Below are 27,482 nucleotides of genomic sequence, written 5' to 3' on the forward strand. Positions count from 1 at the left end.
TGCTTTTGTTTCATCGTGTTTAAAATCAAAAGGTGGTTTCCCAGTTTTTTAATCGGTTCAAGCATAAACAAGCAGGAGACAGTGTAGGAGGGGCGCTGGGTTTGTTTGCTGTTGCACATAAAGACAAGGAAATGTGGCCACGTGGTTAACACTGTAGAAAAGTCAAAGCTCTGTTTACATTTGCTATTACAATTTGTAAGTCAAGTCAGTTTTATAGGAAATAATGTAAACTTGGCTTGAAAAAGCAAAAACCTTCAAGTCAAATGAGTTCAAAAGTTTGCACAAAGTCTTAAAGTGTCTGGACTTAAATGAAAAGAGGAGGATAATACTGATGCAAGGAATGTAACTTATTTCAAGTGAACTTTTTTTTATGGAAATTCCCCTGAATGGGATATTCCTTTTAAAGAACAAAGACGAAGATAGACAAAGCTAAGGTTAAAATGAACATGTCTAAGACTTTTATTCTAAGTACTGACGTGGTTGAATTCCTTTGTATGCTCGGGTGCATGTGTAAATTTCCTTTAAAACTGTAGTTTCAAGTGCTGATCATACAGCAGCTTATGCCTTCCAGTTAAGTGGTGCTTAAGATGAGGAGGTCAGATATGTTGTTGGTGAGCTGTGGAAAGGTCTCAGTTTCTACACATAATAGAGAAGTTGAATATACACATGCCTTTCTGCAGGGTTGTAATTTCTACTCTTGGAGCTTTCCACACCAAAATATTTTTTTTCTGTCTCCTTTCGCTCAGCGGGTTTCAACATATAGTTTAGCTGTGGCTTTTCCGAAATGGAGAATAACACAGAAGGCTAAAAGCATTGTTGGTGACCTTGTATGACTCAGAGGTTAATGGATTAAATGAATCCAACCAAGCAACCAACAATCTATCCAATTAAGATCACTGGTTGGCAGCACGGTGGCACGGTGGTTAGCACTATTGCCGCACAGCAAGAAGGTCCTGAGTTCAATTCCACCATCAGGTGGTCTGTGTGGAGTTTGCATCTTCTCCCCGTGTTTGCGTGGGTTCCCTCCAGTGTCTCTGGCTTCCTCCTACCGTCCAAAGACATGCAGTTTGTGGGGATAGGTTAATTGATTAATCCAAATTGCCCATAGGTGTGAATGTGAGCACGAATGGTTGTCTGTCCCTGTGACAGACTGGCGACCTCTCCAGGGTGTACCCCGCCTCTTGCCCTATGACAGCTGGGATAGGCTCCAGAAAAAATAGACCCTGAAAAGGATAAGCGGCAGCGAATGGATGGATGGTTAATCAAACTAAGATGTCAATTCAAGAAACAATTGGTGGCTTTATTTCAGGGTCTTGGTGGAGCTAAAAAGCTGCTTAAATGAGCTTCTGCAAAAAATAAAAAATGTTTTTCATTATTACAAATATGAATAATATCTTGACAATAAATCTGATTTAAAATAACACTTGTGTACTTTAATTTTTCTTAAAAGAAATCTGATTCTGCCGTTGAAATGATAGGAGCCTGCTAATACTTGCTGAATAGTTGCTTGACGATACATGCACTGTCAGTGGCACGAGTTTTCAAACAATAACAATTGTTAGAAGCATGTTTCATGAATGAAGTTGTGCTGCGTTCTTTTTCATTTGGAAGTCAGATCTTGGCACTGGTAGTGATTTCGTACCCAGGGTAACAGTGTGCCAGTAATAGAAGTTGGAAAATGGGCTTTGTTTTGCTCTCTAGCAAGGTAGAGCCATCACTACCATTACCTGAGGGACCCGTGTGCTACAAAGCTGGACTAATGGGTTAGCAAGCTATGGCGACCTTAAAGTCAGAGTTTTCTGTGCCAGAAAAGTGGCTCTTTCTCTCCTTTTTTTTTTACCTGGCTAAAACACTCGGGTAACTTATGCTGAGTGCAGCCTGTCTAGGCTGGAAGAACCACATTTTTACTAATTGTATTATTTTCAGCATGTTATAAGTGCAATGGAGCCACTAGTACTATAGATTTTCTGCAGAGGGAATACATTTTAAATGTGCAACTTGATTAACCCGTACCTTAGTGAAAGTAAAGAATGATGCTCAGCACTGGAGTTTGTATGTGTTCACTTGGTGACATAGAAAATGTATAGATGTTGTTTACACTTGGTTCTAATCTGCTGCTAAGTCTCCTTCACACTGCTGAAATTACAGGCACTAGAACACATATTAAATAACTCAATTTAATCAATAAGTTAAATTTCACTTTGATCTGATGACAATCTAAAGCGAGTTCCACATCTCCTTAAGTAGCCTATGAGACAGTAATCGTTTCTAATATTTAAATACGTGAAGAAATCTGTCCAGTCTAAAGTTTCAGAGCTCTAATGTGCAGCCTTCACATTAGAAATGAACAGCAGCACAGAGAGTGCACTCAGCGTTAAAATAATTATATTAACTGAAATTAAAATGTTTATTTTACTGCTCTGTGCACTAAATCCCATGATTAATGACTTTCTGCTGCGTTAATCTCATATTATTTGCAACAGCATTGCATTTTACTGTTACATTTTTTAATGATTTTTTGTCACCATTTTAGTTGATAATCTCTGATTGGAGGACGAGGCACTCATAGGCATTATTGTGTGCAGAAGAAGAGTCACATGATGCATGACATACCCCTTTTTTATGTAAGCGTGCACAGATCCTGAAGCAGGATCGTGCTACCTAGTCTTCAACCCATCATTATCATGATTCTCAAGCAAGCTTACATAAACATAAAGAAAGCTTTGCTAGAGTCTGGTTGTTTCCCCGTGTTTGGCTTGTTTAGCGAATCATAAATAAACAACGGTGGTATTACAGATGACAGGTTTCACAGCTTTGCTACCGTTTACCATCTTGAACTGCAAAGCAGGGATTGATGCAACTTTTCTGACTTGCCGTTTGAAGTCAGGATTAAAATGGGACTTGGCATAAAGTGGCTTGAGGTGCTTGGACATCCCTAATATTTACAGTATTTTGCTACAAATGTAGCTTGTAAAAATTTAACTATGGAGCTGCGTTTATGATCAAAACCTGTCGTGTTGAACATGCAAAAAAGGTTTCAAGAAGAAACTTGCGTGCACCAGGAGACTGACCATTCTGGGCTGCAGCTCTGTGGGGCCCCCATTCATTCTAGACCATCTCACAAGCATGCAGTATGAAACTGGAGATCCAGAGATTAAGAGTTCTTGAGAATTTAGTTTACAAGAAGCCAGAGTTCTGCCAAGGAGTGCAAAAACAAGATAGAAAATAGATTTTGATACTGTGATTTTTTTAAATATTTAATTTCATCACACACTTACTCAAACACAAATACAGATTCAGGGAAGCAAAGAACATTGATAACCACCATTGTGATAACCAGTATTCAACCCATTATCATTATTATCATTCTCAAGCAAGCTAACATAAACATAAAGAAAGCCAAATACAGATTCGGGGAAGCACATTAGGGAAACTTTTGGGTAAAATAAGGGAAATTGATATGAAAACAGACTTTGGCTCCAGTTATTGTGGTATTTTAAAGACGTGACTTTTAAAGGCCCGGTTACAGAATCACTAAATCCACACTGTATCCACTTTGGACAATCTGTGTGGGGGGTTTTTGTACTTTGTAATCACTTAGACGTGAAAGTCTTCCAGCCAACCGTGATTGATGTGTTAACTTGCAGCAGGGGTGCTGGGCTGTAAGTCACCCGCCGTGCACTTAGCTGATAGTAAATACCAGGAGAGCAAATACAGACAGGAGAGACTAGAGATAAGAGCTGTTGAGCTTGTCTGTCCTTCCTCCTTTGTAGTTGTTGCAGTTATTATGTCTGTGGCAGCAGGAGGTGTAGCATCTTCAGCTATGCTCCATATGGCTCAGTAATTTACTGTACAAGAAAACTGGTTGTTTGCATACTAAAATTGATTTACATTGTACCTTATGTCTCTAATTAAATGCTTATTGCAATTTTTTTTAGCAAGAGATCAGTTTCATTAATTTGACACCCGATTTGACTCGCTTGTGGTGAGTGCAAGTACTTTTATTAGCGGATGACAATGGAAGCCCCCGCGCTGCCTCAGGTGGCTTGTGTACTCACAGTTTACATGTTTTATAAGTGTGTAATTATTTATCCAAAAGCTTACCCGGGCTCATGTGTGCTGAAAGACAAATGTGGTCTAATTGGCCCCTCCCTCGCTGATACCAACCCTCTGCGCATCAGGAAGCCACAACGCCCAGCCTCCTCCCCCCCTCCTCTTCCATGCCCCTTAATTACAATGACTAGTTTGATGGATTAAGTCGACTGTATTGCAAAGAGAAGGTTCGAGGGCTGAAACCGCAGATTCGTGTACCTGCCTGAACCGTTTCTGACAGGGCCCGCAGTGTTTCTCCACTGCAACAAATGTTGCTTTAAATGAATTGATTGAGGCTTCTTTTACTCGTTGCTCTGGACTCAGGCCAAGATACAGGCTGTCTAGCACATTAGGCACCACCCCCCTTTGCAAGTTTGAAATGTGAGCTGCCTGCATTTTTTTCCCCTCTCCTCTCCTCTCCTCCCCTCCCTCTCTCTCTCTCTCCCTCTCTCTCTCCCTCTCCCTTCTGGCGAAGTGGCTGTGGCTGCTTCTGTGTGATGTGTGTATTGGGAGAGCAAGCAATGGATCACTAGACAGAAAAAGAAGATACATCAATAACAGCTGCATACATCCGAGGTGAGGAGATAAGCATTTGGTTCTCTCTCTCCCTCTCTGCCTGTCCTCCCACCCCCTCTCTCAAGCTCTCTGTCCCCCCCACCACCACCACCACCATCACCCCTTCCCCACCCCCTTCTCAGTCTTTTAACCCTTTCCTGCAGCAGAAGCCGGTTCCTAATTTTGGTGATTTTTTTTTTTTTTTTTTTTTGTCACGATACGTATCTGCATTCTCCTCTGACCACAAACGCGTGTCCTCCTCTCCTTCTTGTTGCTGTTAGTGCTGTGTGAAGTTGCTGTTTTTCTTTTTTCTTTTTTTAACAGCTTATCCCTGTTTTTCCTCTCATTGTCTCTGGGGTATTTGTTGCTTGAGTGCAAAGAAGCCGGTGGCAAGTACAGCAGGAGCCCATTAGCAGTGACTCCATCTGTGATTGGTTTTGCCTGCGAAACAGAGAGAGCAGCCATGAATAATTGATGTGTATTGTGCAGTCAGTCACTGGACACGCAGGGAGAGAAGAGAGGAAAACAGAAGCTGCTGCCCTCAGACACCGAGGGAAGCAAGGGGGGAAAGAAGGAGGGAAGGGGAGGAGAGGGGTTCGGAGAGAGGAAGAATGTTATAGAGAAGAGAGAAAGGTGGGAGGGATGGAGAGAAACACAGAGCAAGAGCTTTAAAATAGCCCCTCAGTAGTGCAAAGATTAGGCTGCCTTTGTTCTGCTGTTGCAGATTTGTGCTCAGAAGTGTTTCTAGACACATGAGTTCCCTTTTTTTCTGTTCAATGAAGAGTGAGAAATAAGCAGGGACATTGCTGGAGTTAGTCTGGTAGAAATGTGGGTGGCATTTTAGACATGGAGAGGGGACTGAGGAAGAGTCTTTGCCACAGCGAAGAGGACCGGGCTGCAAAGCTGTGAGCTGTCAAAAGGAGGAGACAACAGATAAAGACTGCTGTGTTTGTAGAGGGTGTACTCAGTGACAAGAGGGAAGGTGGATCTGCTGCCACTGCTGTTGCTGCTGCTGCTACTCATAGGAACTTCACATTATTTCACCCCTAGGGGGGCAGATAGAAGGCTGACTCCTGCATTGGTGGGTGCAGGCAGGCACCCTGCCATGTCTTAAACTAACGGAATGGGCTTTGACAGTATGACGAGTGCCTCACAGCGCCCCGCGTGATAGAGTTGCAACAGCTGACTGCTGCATTTGACCCACTTACAGCTCACACAGAGGGGGTCAAAATGCCCTTGATTATCTCTCTCTGAGTTGCTCTGACCTACTTGAGGCAGCGTTTTTCCACGAGACTCTTGGCAGTTTATCACACCCACTCCCCTCAGTGCCACACAGTGCAACCAGCCAGGCTCACTGCTGAGGCACATGAAGGAATTCACTGGGTTCAGTTCACTGTCCTGTCACGGTCCAAGAGTTTAAATGGGAGCAACAGGTTTCAGTTTAAAAATCTGACTGCAGCGACTGAAGTGAGATACCGGTATCGCAGATTTCCCATTATCCAGTATCAGGCACTGAAGGGTTCTTGGTGTTATTATTGTAGGATCATAACTTACAATATAAAGCATGAGACAGCTGTCGTGATTTAAATTAATAAAATAATACAATCTAATATAAAATTACATATCTATTAATTTGGTGATTAAGTGGTGTCCTGTACTATATTTTTTTTCTGCGTCACCTGTCAAACCCAACGCCGTGTATTTAGCACAAACTGAAGTTTTTGTTACGATTAAAAGTCAGGTATAATTATTTTCTCCCACTGACCCCAATCGAACGCTTCGGTCTCCAAATTTCGGTTGTTTATTGTTGGCTTTCTTTCCACTGAGAGGGTTTTTGTTTAGCAGTACAGCAAAGTCCCCATTTGGGCAATTATTCAAGTAATTCTTTGCTAAAATGTGTCTTTGGGACAATTACCAACATGGTAAGACAAAAACTAGGCATCCACACTTCCAACTGTTCATTACTGTTGCTTTGTCGCCTTCAACGAATCTCTTGTTCTCTGTATTGAACATGTTTGGAGGGGGGGGGGTTCACACCAAGTTGTGAAATTGCATTGACTTTTTTCTTTGAAGTTTTTCGAGTTCCAAATCAAAATAACAGCACGCTGGAGCATGCCGATTGCTGATGCCATTTGTATACTCGTGGAAAGTGCAGGCCCCTTTTTTGCTTTACTTTAATCAAAGAAAATGCACTATAGGTAATTATAGGCTGCAGTGTGTTTACACTTCTCGTTATATTGTGAAACCTCAAATGAGACTTTGATCGCATTTGATATTGAATCTTCCAAATAACAGATGTTAAACTGTGACTGAAGACAGAATGAGGAAAAGAGTCTCAAGTTTTGTAATGGTTTATACAGTTTGTGATATTATAAATGCTGCTGAAGGAAAACACTGGGCTTCTTATGAAAATAATTAGACCTTTTTTTGTACTGTTTTATAAAACCAAAGCTTATTTCATGGTGTTTATCCCCACCTGAAAATACAGATAATCTTAGTTTTAAATTTGCATGTAGTTGCCAGGTGTAACTGTGGGTGGATTCTCCTCCTCATGTCAAAGCGGGACACGAGGGCCTCCGCCTACTTGCTGTTCTTTATCTGACAGAACAAACAAGACCAACTGAGAGCAGACTGCAGCAGCTAATTTTATCTTAATTTTTGATTAGTTCCCCCGAGTAATCATACATTTGGTCCTTTTTTAGGGAGTTGTGCGAAGGTGGAAAGCACTTCATCTTCATGTACTGAAGAAATTAGGGAAATGTCTTATTCAGGTGGGAATGACATGACGTAACAGTAAGAAATGTCCATAATTTTCCTTACAGTAGTATTTTCAGTCATAGCTGATTTTCAGGTAGTCAGTGGCGTACAAGATATAGTTTACCATCTGGTCACTGACGTGTGTTTTTGTTTGAAAAGGGGAGCAATTCACAATCAAATGTGTGTCATATAATGAATATTTTGTGAAGTAAATTGTAAAATTTGAACCCTACAGAAACCAGCTGCTGCAGGAGATGTCAGTCTGACTCAGGTACTTGCCCTATATTAAAGTGGTGCACAGAAACCCATTGGCTCAGTCCAAGCAAACATGCTCATTACAGTCTTTACATCATGTTGTAGCTGCTGCTGTGTTGTCTGTCTGAGTTTTACAGTATGAAGCATGTCACACATGTATTGCCATCTTGCTTGTGTCACAGTTCATCTTTATGTTCTCGGCTTTTTGTCCAAACCGTAATCAGCTGTTCCTGAAGTGATTATACCTCTCCATACCCACTTTTGTAAACAAGTTAGTAAGACTTGGGTAAGCTGCGCGTACCTCAGACTTATGCAATGAAACTTTATCGATCGGAAACAAGCATACTGACGTTTTATATATAGATAATAGTAAAATGGATATGAGTAGAGGACGTGTGAAAATAGTAATACAAAATACACTTTTTGAAATAGACTGTATAGAATAGGATAGATGAAAAAAGATGATAAAATTGTTGCAGGAATCTAGTTTAAAATTCCACACTATCAGTAAATTGTACAATACTGGTCTTGAACTACCTGTCATTTCTTTATATTTTGTTTCCAAGGAGTCAGACTTTCTTGTAAGTGATTTTAAAAGGTTTTTTAAAGTAGTTTTACAGGCTTTCTGAAGGTCTTTTGATTTTTCATTTGGACTTTTTATTGTTCTGTCATTCCTTTTCAGTCCAATCCCTGTACCTGACTATTTTCAAAGGAATGTTTTTTCTTTGGTAAAACACACCACTGGCCTAACTGTTCAAACATGAAAAAAACACCTAACTCAACGCTTGTGTCTAAAAATAACAGTCAACTAAAAAAAACAAAACAGTTTTGAACTGTATTTTAAGCACTTTCTTACTATCAGCGTGTCACAGAACACGTAATTTGTTGCCATTTCTTTAGTTGAATGTAAAGAAAACAGTTTGATAGACATAAAGAAGTATTTTGGCAACAACAAGCTGATTCCTAAAGACCTATTACCCAAAAACTTGACATGGTGTGCAGTGCGTCCTTAAAAAGTTTGAGGAAACTGGATAAACGAAGGGCAAAGGAAGAAGTGGCACGGCTACAAATCTACAGCAGGTGAACAGTATCTGAAAGTCATGTCCTTAAGAAATAGGGAAAAATCCAGCAAAGACCAGACATAGAACCTGAGCGATGCATCTGGCACTTCAGTTGATCCATCTACATTTCACCAAAATCTCATCAGAAATAGTCTTTGTGGAAGGGTAGCTACCAAGAGGTCATTCTTAAGGAAAGGAGGCCAAATTACATAAGAACTGGACTGAAAATCAGTGGCAACAGGTTTTATGTAATAATGAATCCAGATTTGAAATTTTTGGTTCAAATTTTCCTCAATATGTACTGAGGAGGTCTAAGGAGAGGTAAAACAGTGAGTGCCTAGAGCCATATGTAAAGCATGGTAGATGCTCTGTCATGTTTGGGGCTGCATTTCAGTCAGTGGTTTTGGAGCTCTTGTCAAAACTGATGCAGAAAAGTAGCATCAAATTTTTTATATACTGTAAAATATCATATAGAAAGTGTCTGATTGGCTTCATTTTTCAGCATCGCAATGATCCCACACACACTATTAATATATTAAACCTGTGATCATCTTCTCAGAGAATGCAACAAAAGATAGCCCACATCCATAGAAGCGCTACAGGATTATCCTTCAGAAAGCCTGGAATACTAGAACTTGAACTTTTTTATTGTCATTGTACAGTTGCCTGCACAGCGAAATGAGATAACAACACCACAAAGGTGCAAAAAAAACTCCACTATATACACAATGTATAAGTTACAGGAAACATTGTGGGGGTGTATACAAGGGCATCATAATATAACGTAATAAATAAGGGTGGAACGGCCATGGTCATTAAAGATAGGGATGGCAATTGCACATCTGCCAAGATATTGGACAGGACACAGTCAGTAGCAATAGCAGCAACATAGCCAATCAATAGCAGCGACAGAATGACTGTATGGGAGAAGTCTGCTCACACTCTTAATTAACATTAAGAGTTCTGACAGCCCACTGTCAGAACGCTAGAAGCTGTCAGAAGACTTCCCAGAGAAATTATAAGGAAGCTTGCATAAGAGGCTGTGTTAAAGAATAAAGGTGGCCATACCAAGTATTGACTTACAAGCTTGTTAGAATTGCCCTGTGTACTCTATTTCCATGTATATGTACATGTGTCAGTAAATCACAGGACCCACTTTGCATTTTCCTAGCAAAATATAAAGAAATAAAGGGTGGCTCAAGACAGCACTGTATAATATTTTTAAAAATCATCAAAGACCAAGAAGCACTCAGTGTCAGAATAATGTCAGCTTGGATCAGGTTTGAGTTTCATTGTTTCCATTTGGCTTGAATGTTTATCATGAGGGGGCTTTTTATTCAAATCCTGATCTGTTGCACATATGGAAGTCTCTAATGAGCCTAGAGGGGTGCCAAGACCAGACCCAGGTTCCAGTAGTGTCAGCTTCTACTGTATTTATAAAGAAGCTTTGACCCCAGGCCTACTGTGTAAAGGTCACAGGTGAATCAGCCACCAGCGAATGCAGTCGTGACACTGCCGGCCATGCCCAGCACCCTGAGGTGGGCACAACTCCAGGCACATCTGCTCCATTGCTAATTAGTATCATTGTAGACAAGGGCTTAAGGCTGGGCCTTTGTTAATAGCAGCCTGTTGCTTGGGGAAACAGTCTGGCCCCTGTAAGCTGCTTCTCTGCAGGTCTGCTCAACTGATAATCTGGTTGGAGAACTCTACAGTTAGACCAACACTCTGTTGGTATATTGGCCATTTTTGGTCAGTGAAATGCGTTTCATCGAATAAAGAGGATTTCCATCATTTGCTGGGTCCTACTTGTTTTCAAATTGTAATTACTTTAACTAGAAGTATTATAAACATATTTGCTGTTTTACTTTTCTTTCTTCTGCATATTTCCTTTGATTTCCACCAATTTCGGTATAGTTAGCATGTCTTGAGACTTCAGTTTAGTTAACTTATTCACACAGCACAATACAATAGAATAAAATTACAGCATTATAACTGTGTGATAATCTAGTCCTGATTATTCGTTTCTGGCTAAGCAGCCGTGCAATGCAAGTGTGAGTTTAACAAAATGTTGATTTTTATAGCACAAGATTAATTTTAAAAAAAAATGTCCATGTTTTTCAAAATCGTTAGTTGTGACAGATCTTAAGAACAGTTTTTCAAAAAAGCTATGAAACTTGACCTCAGGCACTTTGAGACACAGTTGCCAGACCTTAACTCCCACATTAAAACATAAAGATGTAGGTTTGGAAGGAGTTTTGCTGCCAATCAGCTTAATGTATATTTTAACAGACTAAACACTGAAGCTGGGGAGATGTTTGGCTTTAATGCATAGAGTACTAATCCTCAGCAGGGGGTGCAATGCTAGATTCCCACCTTCATGCTTAAAAGAGACACTGAATGGCGTGCCCTGTTTTAAATGGAAGAGATTTGTTGCATGTGCCAAAGGAGATTATCTTTTAAAACACTGCCCTGCTTAGGCAAGGGTTGGTTTCTGTGTTACCATGACCAAGAAATGACAGTCCCACTGATGAGATCTGCATTAATCATCTGGAGATTGTGGCATATATTGTATCTTGTTCCAGTTGGCATCCAGTTAGTCCTAAATCATAATCCTATCTGAAAATCCTTATCTGAAATCTGAGAGCACTGATTTTATTTTGAAGATACACGTTTTAAATTTCCTGCATTTTCTATATAGATAGATACATTTGCATGTCAAAGAGGTTAGCTGGATATTTTATTATAAACTTTTTTTTTTAATGTACTACAGCACCATTGGTGGGACATTAACGAACACAGGATGTTAAAACAGCAACCTCCTTGTCTTCCTGCCTCCACATGGCCACATATGCTTGTGGCCTCAGTAAAACCTTTTTGGCGGGAGTCCAAGCGTCCCCCCCTCTTCACTTCGCCGGATGGACATGGCACGACATTGTGGCCATGTGGCCAGCAGGAGGCTGTATTTAAGCCAGGGCAGCTCTGAAATGGGCCATAAAACCTAGCCAGCAAGTCTGGCTCCCCGTGAGGCAACGGGCCTAAGTACTCATTGACAAGACTCCAATATTACCGAGAGGGAGAGTGGCAGAGGGAATAATGTAAGAAAAAAAAAAACGCAGCAGACAAAGATGAGGTACAGACAGGAGGCAGTTGTATGGCCTACACAGACATGCTGTTTTATAACTGTTAGCACTAATACTTTCAATCCACATCAAAGCTGATCTTGCATTGCTAACACTAACTTTCATCTTTCAATGAAAGATGCATAGTAGTCATGTGAAATCGTCCCTTAACTTTGATGCCATGTAGCAGCCATGATACCAACATGTGCCTACTTTATACATCATCCCCACCTCATCAGGTTTATGAAAACCCTCAAATATGTTGCATAGCCACCCAAATCTCAAACTAGTTTGACAGCCCCCATTTCGAATTTGCTTTTAATGTCAACAGTTTAAGGGAGTGAAATGTGCACCATGTGTTTAAGGTGTTTCACCTGTGAGCTTCTACCTAATTATCCAGACATGGATGAACAAGTAGCACTCTTCTGGCCTGTCGTGGGGTGACAGGTCCGTAACCTGTTATACACTCGCCTTGCTGGTGAAAAAGCCTGCATGACGAACATGTCGCTTCCATTTCATTATCAAATTGGCATCAATGAATAATTCGTGGCATCTGTGTGAAGACAAAGAGAGACCTGATGCCTGCCAGGTTGGCATCCGTGGCTCTTTGGTTACTGTGTGCATGTCAGGCAGAGCGGGAGATGATTTACGATGCAGCTTGCAGTTTACGCAGGAGAGCTCAGCGGTGACTGGGCCTTCATAAGCGACGCCATAGCAACTACTTATTCATGTAGTTTTTCATACATATGTTGAAGAAAATCCCAGAGTTTTATAGTTCTGGGAAACCTACATGAGGCACATAAGTGAGGGATTCTTTGGCTAAAACTAAACGTGGTTGTTTTGCATGGCCTCTTAGGTGCTTTCAGTAACCAGGGATACTGGGGCTCCCTAGACTCTGTCTTATTTTAATTGACTTTGGCCTGCAGGAGGCTTGTGTCCATTCAATCCTTTCTGGGCAGAGACAGAGAGGAGGGAGGGTGGGCGGAATCGAATGTGAATAGAGCGCTCTCAGAAACCAAAGAGTGCAGCCCACTAGAGTTGCTCTTGTTAGTTTGCTCATGGTCTTTGTTCTCCTTTCAGCCCTTCTGGCTAAACGTCTTCAAACAAGCCATTTAGGGGTCATGATTCTCTACGACAGGTTTACTGCGAAAATTGGACTTCACTCTTATGGCTAGTAAGGGAATAAGCGAGGAAGTACTGTCGATAATGTGACTCTGACGTGATGACAGGATATGTGCTGTGCGTTTGTGGGGAAGTTAGTGACCAAACCATGTGGGACAATGCCAGGTGGGACTCCAGGGTTGACAAGGGAGCAGGTGTCTATTACATACAGAGCAGAGGGAGGGGGAGGCAGAGAACGGGTGCGGATGAGGATCATAGAAACTCTTGGCATCTGCGTTACCTGCTGCCTCCCTTGCAGTGCCCTGCCAATAATGGAAGGAAAAGGAGGGAGGTAGAAAATGAAAAGCACAAGGAGTAGAGGAAACTATTCTTGAGGCAGCAGCAAGTGTAGGGGTGACCTTTGTAATAGCAGCTATTCATGTGTTTAAGGTTATATTCTCCCTTGTAGCACATGGCCCTTAATCATTATGGTGCTCAATTTTTTTTTTTAACAATTTCTGCTGTCTTAAAAGCACTAATATACGGAGCACGCTGTGTAATGACATACAGTGTTAATGTCTGTAGCATACATGAAGTCTGCATGGAAGTTTTTGCCATCCAGTAGCAACTGCAAAAAAAGATGCATTTTGTTCTTATTAATTTAATATGATTATTCATCACGGTATTTGTTTTTGCATACTTTGACTTACTTTGTAATATGAGTGACAGTTGGTAAGTTGGTACTGTCTGGCGGGCAGAAGCTTTGCGTTGGGGATGATTTTACTGGATGAATGATATTGACACAGGAACATCTGGCGAGTTTATTTCCAGATTTTGTAAATTGATTGGTCTGTGTTGTATTTATCCCAACATAGATGAGTCCATGGTATGTTAGGCATGAGCATCACCACTGTGGTGGCTACAGTGGGGCAGCTGTGCAAGTGGAAAGATGATGTTTCAATGTCTGAATCCTCCAGTCTGCATGTCAGTGTGTCCTTGAGTAAGATGCTGGACTCCAAATTGCTTCTGATGCATAGAATAATGTGCTGTATACATGTGTGTGAATGGGAAAAATGCCTTGTGGTGTAAAAGCACTGCAAGTGGTGAATATGGCTAGAAATGTACTGTGTAAAATCAATACGGTTTACTAAACTGAGATTAGAAGGTGGAGTGGTAAGTTATCAGGTAATGCTGGCTAGCTTGGTTAGCAGCAAGCTAACTCACTAAATAACCGACCTTTATTGGTTTAACTGTGTTAGAATATTTTGTTTAATTACCTTGTTAGTGCTAAAAGAAAGTAGACCTTAAAAATAAGCTAATGTCCCAAAAGCAAATAACTTTACACACAACCTTACAATTGAAATTTTAATTGAGATCTCTCTAGCACTGATGGTCACATGTTAAGGTACTACATATTAGATACAGTGCAGCCACTTGGCCTACATAACAGTATATGGTAGTCACTGTCATTTTTTAACACATACCTATAAAGCTGCCTTGTTGCCTACAGCAAACTGATACATGAAACTCTTAGAAATGAGCAAAATTTTAAGAATTTTTTAGCAGCACAGAAGAAATTCTATCAACCTCCATACAGATATCTCGAAAGATGAACATCTAAATTTGCAGTCAAATGACAAAAATATTAATGTTGCAATCTGGGTTAACTGACCTTTTATTAAAAGCTCTTTGTTTTCGGGAGAGCACGGCAGAGCCCAAATCAGAGTGTTTAATCAGCACAGTTTATCTCTCTGCCTCGTGTCTGCATGGGCCATGGATGGAAGGTTGGGGGAGCATTAGGCTATCATTGGATAGAGCATTGAACAACTGTCAGGGATGCAGTCCATGTCATTTGTCATGTCTCCCTGGGGCTTTATGACAGCAAGTGAAGCTGGAAGCTGCAGACCCAATCACTGAACCACCCATCTAGTCCCAGCAGATGCGTTTACCACCCTTCGCCATGGTTGACCATCAGGCTGGGCAGCTGAGCACCAGAATATCAATACGGCTCAGACTCAGCCGGGCCCCTGGGACCATCTAAGGGCAAACAGGATAGCCTTCTCTCCTTATGGAAGGCAGAGACTCATTGCCGCCAGGGAGACCAATGTAAACATGGCAGAAGGATGCTCTCTAGCACAAAATGCCAGTTTGATTCACTCCAGAATGGTCTTTGAGATTTGGAAGTGCAACACCTGAGACAATTATCTCCAGATTTGGCTCTTCTCAGAGAGGGAGACAGATGAGTCTATTGAAGGGCCGTCTGTGGGAGGAGTGGAGAGGAGAAACAGTAATCCTTTTGTGTTCCTCATCTGCACTGTCCTGAGCCGTGTTTGGGTGTAGGAAGAGTAGGAGGGAGCGACTGAAGAGAAACGAGTTGGCTGTTCCTCCTCCCGTCATCTGAAACCTGAAGTTTATCCTCTGAGTCAATGACAGGGCTTCTCCTTTAAACCGGTTGGTGCTTAGTGGAGGTGGTAATTTTGTGCAGAGATAAGCCCTTTATCTAATGATGGGGTAGAATAATTCCTTAAGTGGCAACACTTGTGATTCCTTCTCTCTCTCTCTTTTTTTTTTCCTGTTTCTCTCAGATAGCCGATGTATTGTCATCTTTCTGCTATGTTCCACACGGTTGTTGTTTATGTCCTGCGGGTGTTGATGTCGGCCTCGGCGTGAAGCAGGGACGCTGTCTGCTTACCCAGACGGCCCCACAGTGGCACAGCTATGGAATAAATTGTGGAGACATGTTTATCAACATAGAAGAAGTGCAAGTTACCCCTTGTTGGAAGAGAATAATGGGACCTAATTGAGCTGTAACATGCTGGCTGGTCGCCAGGCCCTTGAATTGAAAACTCTCTCCATCAGAAGGGGGTCTGAGGAGAGGGAGGGTGCTGTTAAAAACACTGCAGGACGTACTAACATAGATGTGAAACCCGTAAACCTATTAGTCACACTTAGATCCGGTTTTTATCAAATTAAAAGTAACTCAGGAATCTGTGCCTTCACCTTTGAGCGTGATGCTTTTAGCAGAAAGTGCACCTGAGCGGCCTTTTCTGTCAACTAAAGCACAGCCGTGGTAAAGTCAGATCAATTCTCTGGAGGAACAGCACAGCCTGTCTCCTGGCACCTGCCTTGCCAAGAACAGGAGGGGGAGGAGGAGGAGAGAAAAAGAGAGGGAGCGTGAGCGGGTGGGAAAGAGGAAAAACCCAGCTGCCTCTGTGCCTGAGCCCCGTGCTGCTTTTAAAGGAGTGGGAGGGAGAGGAGGGAGAGGAGAGGGAGAAGCAAGGAGACTGCTGGCACCATCTGTACATGTCTTTTGTATTCCAGCCCTCATCTTTACACAGAGTGAGGCTGGTGTGCTCAGTGTTCAAATGAAAGGATAGGAGGTGCCTTTTGGGGTGCAGTGCTCTGAGAGGAGAAGGTGTGTGTTTGTGTGTCGAAGCAGAAACTCAGTTTTGTCCTCGGAAAATTCGCCACACTCAGAGGACATCTTGTGTCCTATTTATTTTACGCCTGTGTGTATGTGTGTGTTATTATAAGCTCGTGCTGTTTCTTTCCTTGTCTGAGTGTGCTGGTAAGCTTGTACGGTTTGCAAGCAGCCATGTGTGGTCAGATGTCTGGGTTGCCATGTTTGTGATGGGAGTCAGAAGCTTTTGTTTGTTCCTCCTTCCTATCAGCCCCATTAGACTGATGTCTCCTCTCTCGCTGATTCATTCAGCCTTCTGTATTTTCTTTATTTTTAATCTCGGTTGTTTCTCTCTTGTACGTCTGCATCTGTATGTGTGTGTGTGTGTAATATGTGGCAGCCCACCCTTGCATGTGGCAGCAGGGTGCATCTGCCTGCGAGGACAGTGCGCACTGTCTGCTGTCATATTGACGTGGCTTTTTTGCGCGAACCGCAGCTGAAATCACCAAGCGCTCTGATTCACCCACCCACCCCTCCCGCTCCTTACTCAGCCTAGAAGTGCTGTGAATCATAAGAGGAGGTGGCTGCCCTGCTCTTTGATTGAATCCACATTCCCTTTCTCCTCAGACAGCCACAGAGAGAGGCTAGAAGGAGGCAGAGGAAGTGAAAGGGAGAGAAAAGGGAAAAGTGAGTCTTTTGTAGTTGGCACAGTACAAACACATGCACTGCAGATGAAAAGCATATGATTCAATCAAACGCACTCTGTGGTAGCTACCTAACCAAGTAGGTGGGGAGAAGGGAAGGACTGGAATTCATTTGCAGGCCCAGAGTGAACCCTAGTGGCCATGAGCTACAGAGACATGCAGGATTTAGGCTGATCCTTTATATTGCAGCTTAAAGGTACAGGCTTTGGGCTCTTAAAATGTTCCGTTTCTTAGAACAAACACAATCATGATTTAGAAATTTCTGTCCACGGGTAGACTTTTCAATCTAAATTAAACCGAACAAAAACTAACAGGATAAAAATATTTTAAATAGCAGAGCCTGTGCATGTGGGTCGCACATGGCTATTTATGCAATGACATTTAGGTGTGGTTATGTGAGTATTAGTGTAAATATAAGCACAGTTGATATAAATCAATATCCCCAGTGTGCACTTGTGTGAGGTATGAATATAAGCTGTTTAGTGCATTTCCCCCAAACACTCCTGTTTTTCCTCGCAGTACATGAAATATGCATATTCACTAACTACAAGTGCCAGAAAATAAACCGCCCTAATTTTGAAATAAATCATTTATTCAATAAATAAATAAATCATAACAACCTGTAAACATATCACTCTTGAGCAAACATTGTTTTTCACATCTCATGAATGATAGGATGTCTTTGTGTTTAATGTTGTTGCACTGTTACATACTGTTTGCTTGTTCCATTTTGCAGGTACCTTGCACAGAATATAGCTCCACAGTTGTGCCATAGGGTACAATGCATATTTATTTTTGTGCACTTTTTTCCAGTCAGGCCATTGCTTTTTGGATTTTTAACATGAACTTTTGCTCAGAAGTTTTTTGCTTTTTTTGTTCTTAAGTGCTTGCAATAGTAGGGTGGTACCTCTGTAGTTATTTCTAACAGGTCTCCAACAGTACTTATGTACTCTGCTCTCTTTCCAGCCCTCCTGTCCTCGTGGTGTGAGGAGCTTGGACGCCTCCTCCTCCTCCGTCACCAGAAGAACAGGCAGAACGAGCCTCCGGGAAAAGTGCCCATGCAGCCCCCCATGAGTTCCATGAAGCCCAGCCTCTCACATGGGTCAGTGTTCACTGCTGTGCTTTTTGGCTTGTGTGTGAGATGTGTTTGTGTGTGTTGGGTATGCGAACAGACAGACCGGGCCCTTGGGGAAAGCCCTTCCTCTCTGTGTGAGGCCCGTTGTTCCTTATGGATCAGTGGCTAGACAAACTGCCAGACAAACTGCATGTAGCACAGTCAATAGTGGCAAACAGTAACTCAACCATTTGCCTTTCAAGAAGAAGAAGAAGACGCATTCATATTTTTTAAAGCTTAATCACATAACTTGCCTTTTCCTGTCTTTCAGCAGTTGCAAACATACTTACTAGAACTATACTGTAAATACTTGTGCTGCTTGGCAAACCATTTTGTTTTGCTTAAGTGAAATGTGTTTTCTATTCCCTGCAGAGATGGGTCTTTTCCCTATGACTCAGTTCCCTGGCAGCAAAACACCAACCAGCCTCCCGGTTCAGTGTCTGTGGTGACCACCGTGTGGGGTGTGACCAACACTTCCCAGAGCCAGGTGAGATCCCCTTTTTGCTTGAGAGTAAAAATGTGCCTGTTCCAAGTCTTTATATTTAATAGCTGTAATAATACCACCTGCAGATTTTTGTATTTGGCAGTGGTTTTCTGAATTGAACCTCATCTGAAAGCATTGAAACATTTACATGTGTTTTTCCCTCTATTCCTAATGTGTAAAAGGTGTTGGGGAATCCCATGGCCAACAGCAACAATCCTATGAACCCTGGTGGTAACCCTATGGCCTCGGGTTTGTCTGGTAACACTCCAGGTATGAACTCTCCTCAGTTCCCCGGTCCGCAGCAGCAGTTCCCCAACAAAGGCAACTCAAACCCAGCCTATATGCAGCAGGGGATGTACGGTCGACCCAACTACCCTGGAGGAGGAGGCTTTGGTGGCAAGTAAGTAACCAGTAGATGGATTGCTGATGGTCACTGGAGTGATTAAAAATGCTTAAAGAACTAATTCAGACAATTACTTTAATTAATTCTCGTCTCTAGAACTTTTTTAATATCTTTGCTTATTCTTATAGTTACCCTGGAGGGCCAAATGCTGGACCCGGTGGAATGGGCATCCCTCCGCACTCCCGTCCTCCCTCTGACTTCACCCAGCCTGCCGCTGCTGCCGCCGCAGCTGCAGTTGCTGCTGCTGCTGCCACCGCAACTGCCACTGCAACAGCAACTGTAGCTGCCCTGCAGGAAACCCAGAATAAGGACATGAACCAATATGGACCGGTAGGTTGACGCACAAACTGATAGCATAAAGGAAACTGTTGCATTTTGTGTACGTGTCAGACTACTTAGAATTCATTAACTTTGACTTTAGGCTCTATCCCTTTAATGCTAACAATAGCAAGCTGGAGTACCACATTTATTTGCAACAGAAGCAAACAAACTGTTTCTCAGGCGTTAATACCATTTTGTTTCTTTCTGGTGGAGTTTTTTTGTTTGTTTGTTTGTTATCTATAAAAAAAATTTGATTCAACAGAAACTGCGTAATATTGACAGTCAAGTCTGAGGTGGTTGATCAAATTCGTTTTGTCTTTCAGATGAGTTCCTCTTTCCAGATGGGGCCAAATCAGGCATACAACAGTCAGTTCATGAACCAGCCAGGACCCCGCGGCCCTCCATCCCTTCCTGGAAACATGGGCACAGGCATGAATGCATCCAACCTGAGCGGGCCTCCAATGGGAATGAACCAACCCAGGGGCCAAGGCATGGGGCCTTTTGGGGCACACGGTCAAAGGATGCCTCAGCAAGGCTATGCAGGTCCTCGGGCTCAGGGCATGGGTATGCAGGGCATAAAAAGACCGTACCCAGGGGAGGTGAGTGGATTCAACAGTGTCACCTTAAATATGTAGCTCCGTTGCTATATGCTGAATGTATGTCCCGGTCACTGATTCCACAGCCAAACTATGGTGGGCAGCAGTATGGACCAAACAACCAGTTCCCTAACCAGCAGGGCCAATATCCCACACCAAATGCCTCCAGGCCGCTGCCATCCCCCAACTACCCTGGTCCGAGGATGCCAGGACAGCAGCTGCAAGGCCAATACCCACCACCCAGTGGTGCCATAGGCCAGTACTATAAGGTGCAGTGTTAAAGCTATTCAATAAAAATGTGATGGTGTATTTCATATTGTATATGCAGTTTTATCAAAGTCTCACTGACATTTTTTTTAGCTAATAATGGTGTAAATTTGACAAATTATTTGTTTAATTAAAATCACAGCAAGAGCCACCTTTCAATGGCCAAACAAATAACTTCTCTGGGAGTGGATATCAGTACAACCAGGGAAGTATGAATGGGGTAAGTCTACTTTGGTACCAGTTTTGTTTTAATTCAAAATTATACACTTGAATGTACTCTTTAGTGATTTAAGTAGTTGATTTACAACTCAATTTGTGTTTTATATAGCCTCCAAGGCCAGTGGGGAACTACCCTCACTCGCCTGTGCCAGGAAACCCTACTCCTCCAATGACACCAGGAAGTAACATCCCTCCGTACCTGTCGCCAAACCAGGATGTGAAGCCACCCTTCCCTCCTGACATTAAACCAAATATCACCGCACTCCCTCCCCCACCAGGTCAGTAATTAATCAATGAACAGTAAGGTCAAGCTTTTTTAACTTTTTTTTAAGTCTGTTATTTAAGGTTGGTTCTTATCTCCAAAAACAGCAAGCCACAACGAGGAACTGCGTCTGACGTTCCCAGTGCGGGATGGAGTAGTCCTAGAGCCCTTCAGGCTAGAACATAACCTGGCTGTCAGCAACCACGTCTTCCATTTACGGCCCTCTGTACACCAGACACTCATGTGGAGGTAATGCATATTTATGTACTACTGTTTTTTTCCCCCATCCACTTTAACAGTTATATGGGTCTTTTAGGCTGTAAATATTCTCTTATTAATTTTAATTTACTTGCCAAGAACATCAGATTAAAAAAATACCCTACCCTTTTCCCAGGAACGTGACAAGTAAGGATCATTAAGGCATTAATTTTCAGAATTTTCTGGAGTATTGCAATTTCCTTCATCACTATCTTAAGTAAAAGTCAATTCAAGTCAAGAGTCCTGATATGAGGATTTCTCCTGCTGCCAAGCTGAGATTATATCCTAGGTTTAGTGTTCCATTAATGTTATATATTACCTCAAATATTTTCCCTGTTATTGTGTGAGAATGAATTACTGTTATTCTAACTCATGTATCGCATACAGTAACCCTCCATAACCGTTACCGCTTTATATTTTATCTGTGCAGGTCGGACCTGGAGCTGCAGTTTAAGTGCTACCACCACGAAGACCGTCAGATGAACACGAACTGGCCGGCATCTGTCCAAGTCAGCGTCAACGCCACGCCGCTCACAATCGAGCGGGGAGACAACAAGACCTCCCACAAACCCCTGCACTTGAAACATGTATGCCAGCCTGGAAGGAACACGATCCAGATCACAGTCACTGCCTGCTGCTGTGTGAGTACACACATTTTCAGAACTAATGAAAAAAAATAAACAGGTTCATACAAATCCACTCAGGTAAATCAAAGTCAAATGCAAAATGCTTCCCATCAGATGATATTTAATGCTAAAAGCAAGAAAATAACAAAAGGGATCTGTCATGTCTCCTTTTTTTTACACAACTGATGAAACAGTAAAGAATGGATAAAACAGATACACCTTAGGAGAATGTCTTTGATAGTCACTTAGATGTTTTTTCCCCCCAGTCGCACTTGTTTGTGCTACAACTGGTCCATCGGCCCTCAGTTCGCTCTGTCCTCCAAGGCTTACTGAAGAAGAGGCTTCTGCCTGCAGAGCACTGCATCACCAAAGGTATTCACATTCATTTTGCACCCTTATGTCCTCATTGCTCTGTACTTGTTTACTCACTGTGTTTCTTCTCCTGCCTCACAGTAAAGAGGAACTTCAGTAGCGTGGCAGCGTCGTCGGGCAATACCACATTAAACGGGGAGGATGGCGTGGAGCAGACAGCCATCAAGGTTTCGCTCAAATGTCCAATCACCTTCCGGCGAATACAGCTTCCAGCAAGAGGGCATGACTGCAAACATGTTCAGGTTAGACTTCAAGGATACACCATCACAGTAACAGTGACAAACAAATAGAAATATACATTTAAAAAATCTATTTTCTTGTTCTTGCAGTGTTTTGATTTGGAATCATATTTACAACTGAACTGTGAGCGGGGAACATGGCGATGTCCTGTATGCAAGTAAGTCTAAGGAGTTAAAATGCTAAGGAGTACATGCACTTGCCTTATTTAGATGACTTTTTCTTAAATACTGTTTCTCTTTGTCCTCAGTAAAACTGCGTTGTTAGAAGGACTCGAGGTGGACCAGTACATGTGGGGAATCCTGAATGCTATTCAAAAGTAAGCAGAAATAGGAACATCAGTGCAATCTCATATGCATATGTATTTTTCTTTTAACTTAACTATTTGATTTCATCTACATTTTATCAGCTCTGAGTTTGAGGAAGTGACAATTGACCCGACGTGTAGTTGGCGGCCGGTGGCTATAAAATCAGAAATTCACATAAAAGAAGATCCAGATGGACCACTGGCAAAGAGGTTTAAGACGATGAGTCCCAGCCAGATGATCATGCCTAATGTGATGGAGATGATAGCTCAGCTTGGCCCCGGACCCTCACCATACCCATCGCTTCCTTCTGGGCAAGGAGGCAACAACAGCGAATACGGAAGCCAAGGTAGCTCAAACACGTACAAAAAGTACAGTAGCACCCAGAATTATGCAAGCAAAGCAGAGCAACAACAAAAAATACAGAAAGTTTAAAATGACACACAACACATGTATTTAAAACATATTCTGTCTGTGTCTAGGCAACAGTTACCAGAGCCATGGGAACTTTGATTTCCCTCACGGGACCCCTGGTGGTACGTCGATGAATGACTTCATGCATGGTCCCCAGCTGTCTCACCCACCTGACATGCCCAACAACCTGATGACACAAGACAAGCCACTGTCCCACAATATGCCTGACACAGTGAGTTTACCAACAATTCCTAATATACTGACTCTGTCATATTTTGTAGTTTCGTTACATAATGTATTCTTTTTGCTTTACTTTGTATATAGACTATCTATAAAAGTGGGAAAATACAGGCAGCAACCAGTTAGCATAGCTTAGCATAAAAAACAGTTACTGGCTACAACTAAATTAAATATGCAACTTGAGTCAGAATAACTAAACTTACCAATAATTGGCTCCACTTCCATATAACTTACATATTAATAAAGTTAGCCAAGCTAGCTGAGCTCGCCAAATTATGGCTTTAGCTTTATATTGCTTTATATAAAGTGTTTGTTGGAGGTTGTTAGCAGTCACAAAATGAAACAGGTTGAAAGACATATATGGCTATTCTGAATTATTCCCCCTCTCTTTCGCTACAGATACCTCATTCTGTTGGCAATGACCAACCGCATGGTCCACTGCAGCAGAGTTTACACGCGTCTCCACACCCTGGGAGCCAATCAGGGCAGCAGCTACACCACAGCGGGCCTCCTCAGCCCTCACGACAAGCTCCACCTCCTCAACAACAGCAACAACAACAGCAGCCCGGCCCCAACAACCACCCTCACAGCGACCTGGCCTTCAACCCCTCCAGCAGTTTGGACAGCCAAGCAGGGTCAGACATGCCTGAGCCGTCCTTAGACGTAAGTCCTCTGAAACAGTTTTCAGAATCTTCACATCTGTAATCTGACATATTTAACAGTTGATGCAAGGAGATTCCTTGAATACTTACATAGCAAATTTTTGTTGTCCTTCCTTCTACCATACAGCTTCTTCCAGAGCTCGCTAACCCAGATGAACTGTTGTCCTACCTGGATCCCCCAGACCTCCCCAGCAATAGCAACGATGACCTTCTATCGCTCTTTGAAAACAACTGAGGCGATTCAGAAACATATAATCACTGACTGCTGCAGTTTCCCTGAGAACCCAAGGTGGTCACTCAGTACTTGATAAACACAAAGATGCACTCCCTTTCTCTTCTTCCTCTTGTACAACTTTCATTCGCCAGCACAGATTGACTGAAAGAGGTTACAACTCAAAGACACGGCAAGGGTTTTCCCTGCCCTCTCACCCAGAGGTGATAACTTTGAACTGTGCAGCTATACTCAGTTGATTTTTTTTTTTAAAATGTCACACACATGTGTATGTGTGCTTATTAGGAACGCGTTGTAGCATTTTTTTTATTCGTGTTTTGTTTCCTTTTCCAAAGAAAAAGGAATTCACTGTAAAAAAAACAGAAAAATAACTGAAAAAACCTGCGCTATCTGGCCAGTGCGTTTTATCTTATTCCAATCTGAGAGGCCACAGCTTCGTGGTGTCGCAGCTCCATTCCCTGACTGGTCTGGTTAGTCGCACTTTTTTGTCCACCACACATCATTTAAAAGCACAAGAGATTCTGGCAACGCAAAAACACAAAAATCAGCCTTTCCCAAAAGAAACAAAAAATAAGATCAACGTGTCCATCTTTGACAAAATGTTTTTTCTAAAACAAATTTTTGCTCCTCTGCCAAGATTTTAAAAAATATTTTTGGGACTGATCGGCATCCACTTTGTCTACGATTGTGCTATTTTTTAAACATATAGATGTCCCTCCTTTTCGGTTTCGACAGCAGAAAATGAAAAAAAATTTCCCCAATTACACCAAACAACATTCATAACAGAGTAGCATATCTGTCCATCTACATATTGTAAAGTTATTTTCCTCCTGTACAAAGAAGGGATTTCATTGGAAATGTAAGGTACAACGTGCAAGGTTTGGGTTCCTGTGACGATCCTGCTTTGTCGCTTCCTGCTACAACTCCTTCCATCAGCTCTGCATGAGCCATCGTGTTTCTCTTGTCAGCAGTTTTGCAGAATTACATCTCTCTTCCCGGTTAAGTGATGTTGTTTAACTAATCTACAAAGTGCATGTGTGCCAAGCCCTTGTCTAGTGCTGTTCCAAGTGGTGATAACAAAAGATAGTGTGGTTTTTATCAGTTGCTGTTTCCACAGATCTTTTGTTTGTTTGCTTGTTTTATGATTTTCTGTCAGGTTTAGTATGATTTTATTTAACACTAACATTGAAGGGATGATGTTGATGTCAGCAGTACATTTATCATGTATTTGCTGGATATACTGTGTTATGTTTATTATGTTCTTTTTATTGTTGCTGCACAATTAAACTATACATAAACCTTTTGGGAAACTGCTCAACATCACCAAAGTTAGAGGGATGAGAATGGAAATGTTTGTGCTTGCTTGGTCCTGTAAAGACTGAAAGTGTGTGCACGCAAGTGTGTGAGAGTGTGTGTGTGTCAGTGTGATTGGATGTAATATTGGTTTTAAAGATAAAGGAGAGGACAGTTTATCCATCACTGCTGTTCAAGAAGTGGTTTTCAAAGCAGTATTGGTGCAGATTTCTTTCTTTTTGCCACATTTGTTTTCATTTTAATGTTAAAAAAAGAGTGCTGTTCTGTATGCAAATGTATTATTTTTTAAGAAATGCTATTGTACTGTAAATACCATTGTGAATATTTTTGTATCATCTTGATAATGTTTGTCCGTCGATCATTAGTCGTCCAACTTAACCACATATGCTCCCAAACCAGCATACGGCTGTCTCGTCTCCACGCTGGGGCGTAGCCAGCCCAAGCATTTCATAAGCTATCGCAGGTCATCGTCGTTTCCCCTGAGTCGCTTTCCCACCTGTTCATGTCCTAATATTCGTTGTCCCCTTCCTTGCATCAGCTCAAAGTGCTTGTGTAGCATCGTTTCAGTTTTCAGACGTCGTACTCAGTTCGAAGCAATACTTTCTCTCATGCTACGATGTATTGATTAAAAATGATCAATGTTGTCTGCTCATGAATTTATGTTGACCTTTGTCAGTGATGCTGAACAGTAATGGGTTTCGAATTATGTGGTGTCAGCTGGCTTTCAGTGTAATTAGTGAGCTATGTGAATATCATAATTGTTGCTAATTGTCAGTGGTATTTTAAAGATATATCACAACCATATTTTAAAGAAATTCATGATATTGTTTATATTTTTGTTATAGAAAAAATGTGGCTTTTTTAAAAAAGCATGAGACCATATACATTTTTATCCCCCTTTGTTCTTGGTAAATTATTTTGTACTGGTTTTCTTATTAATCTGTAAGGCTAGAAATCCAATTTCTTTCAATTGTAGCATTGTGCTGAATCGACCATCCTGATTTCATGTACGCATTATTTTTAAATGTTATAAAAGGAATTTGTTTTTTCCTATTCAGAGCCCTAACTTGTTTCATATTTTAGTCACAAGGAAACATCAACTCAAAAGTCTGTGCTTTCAACAGTTCACTGGTGTGTTTTCATTCTTCGCGATCTGAATTGAAACTTTTAAACAATCCCACGGAAGTCTTTATCATTTCAGTCTTTTTCTTCTTCTTTTCAAATTGGTGAAAAAGGCAGCACCCCTAATTTGTAGTTGCACAATCACAATAAAGGGACATTTCTCTGGGGGGATGTTGTTTTAAAAGAAAAAACAGTTGAAAAAAGAAAACAAGTTAATAAAAAATTTAAAAATTAAAAAAAAAAAAAAACAGAAAGGAAGGGCACGTTCACTAGTTTGACCTGGAAAGGATTTTAAGACCAGGTCAAACATCCCAAGGATGCCTGTATATATGTAAATTAATATAGAGACATGTGAACAGAAATGTATTCATTTTCCCTGGGAATGTGCATTGTTTCTTCAGAATAATAAAAAGCTTGCAACCCCTCTACTGGAAGTGGCTGAATATGGAAAATGAAACTTGTTAGTTAGTGTCTGTGGGTATCGCTCAGCATTTTGTTCCCACTCTGTATTATACTTTCACCTCTTTTGTTACGGGAACTGGGACAGCAATGTTTTACATGTAATATTTAGCCTAAGTGTTCTAGTCTGTCACCTGCATATTCTGAGGTGCTAAAGCTAAAAACTTAAAAAACAAATACATTTAAAAAATAAAAAAATACATAAAGCAAAACAAACAATAAAAAAAAACGGTTACAAAGAAAACTGCTCGGAGGTGAGGGAGAAGCACGGTGGGAGGGACGGGTCCAGAAGATTGTAACCAAATCCATAGTTTGTACAATTTTTGATATCATGAACAGTTGGAAAAATTATACAATCTAAGGTGATTCATGCAATGTGGCCATTGTCTCTCTGTTTGTACATTGTATGTACAATCATTTCATATTCTAAACTGGTGAGAAAATAAAGGAACTAATTGTGATTTTTAGTCTTGCAGAACTGTATGTAGTTAGATGATGTGACAACCTAATATTTATCTAATAAATATGTAT

General features: G+C 41.6%; 1 protein-coding gene across 5 annotated transcripts in view; it reads left to right on the top strand.

The window, feature by feature from the left end:
- LOC134633819 (zinc finger MIZ domain-containing protein 1-like) overlaps window positions 1-27,482 on the top strand; it is a 110,743-nt gene extending 83,261 nt beyond the window's left edge. For 3 of the 5 annotated variants that reach the window (XM_063482890.1, XM_063482889.1, XM_063482891.1), the window contains 19 exons: window positions 16,968-17,027; window positions 18,011-18,146; window positions 18,531-18,645; window positions 18,825-19,042; window positions 19,174-19,375; window positions 19,690-19,965; window positions 20,049-20,231; window positions 20,372-20,449; window positions 20,558-20,726; window positions 20,818-20,959; window positions 21,399-21,609; window positions 21,861-21,966; window positions 22,048-22,208; window positions 22,296-22,363; window positions 22,454-22,522; window positions 22,613-22,857; window positions 22,991-23,154; window positions 23,562-23,825; window positions 23,952-27,482. In XM_063482890.1, the coding sequence (XP_063338960.1) occupies window positions 16,968-17,027; window positions 18,011-18,146; window positions 18,531-18,645; window positions 18,825-19,042; window positions 19,174-19,375; window positions 19,690-19,965; window positions 20,049-20,231; window positions 20,372-20,449; window positions 20,558-20,726; window positions 20,818-20,959; window positions 21,399-21,609; window positions 21,861-21,966; window positions 22,048-22,208; window positions 22,296-22,363; window positions 22,454-22,522; window positions 22,613-22,857; window positions 22,991-23,154; window positions 23,562-23,825; window positions 23,952-24,059 (2,975 nt within the window). In that variant the 3' untranslated portion in view covers window positions 24,060-27,482. Of the gene's footprint in view, window positions 1-4,538; window positions 4,669-16,967; window positions 17,028-18,010; window positions 18,147-18,530; window positions 18,646-18,824; window positions 19,043-19,173; window positions 19,376-19,689; window positions 19,966-20,048; window positions 20,232-20,371; window positions 20,450-20,557; window positions 20,727-20,817; window positions 20,960-21,398; window positions 21,610-21,860; window positions 21,967-22,047; window positions 22,209-22,295; window positions 22,364-22,453; window positions 22,523-22,612; window positions 22,858-22,990; window positions 23,155-23,561; window positions 23,826-23,951 lie in introns of those variants that run through there. The other 2 variants (XM_063482893.1, XM_063482892.1) reach the window with 2 other exon arrangements.

This window comes from Pelmatolapia mariae, linkage group LG8 (assembly GCF_036321145.2).
Source record: "Pelmatolapia mariae isolate MD_Pm_ZW linkage group LG8, Pm_UMD_F_2, whole genome shotgun sequence".
Classification (NCBI taxonomy): Eukaryota; Metazoa; Chordata; class Actinopteri; order Cichliformes; family Cichlidae; genus Pelmatolapia; species Pelmatolapia mariae.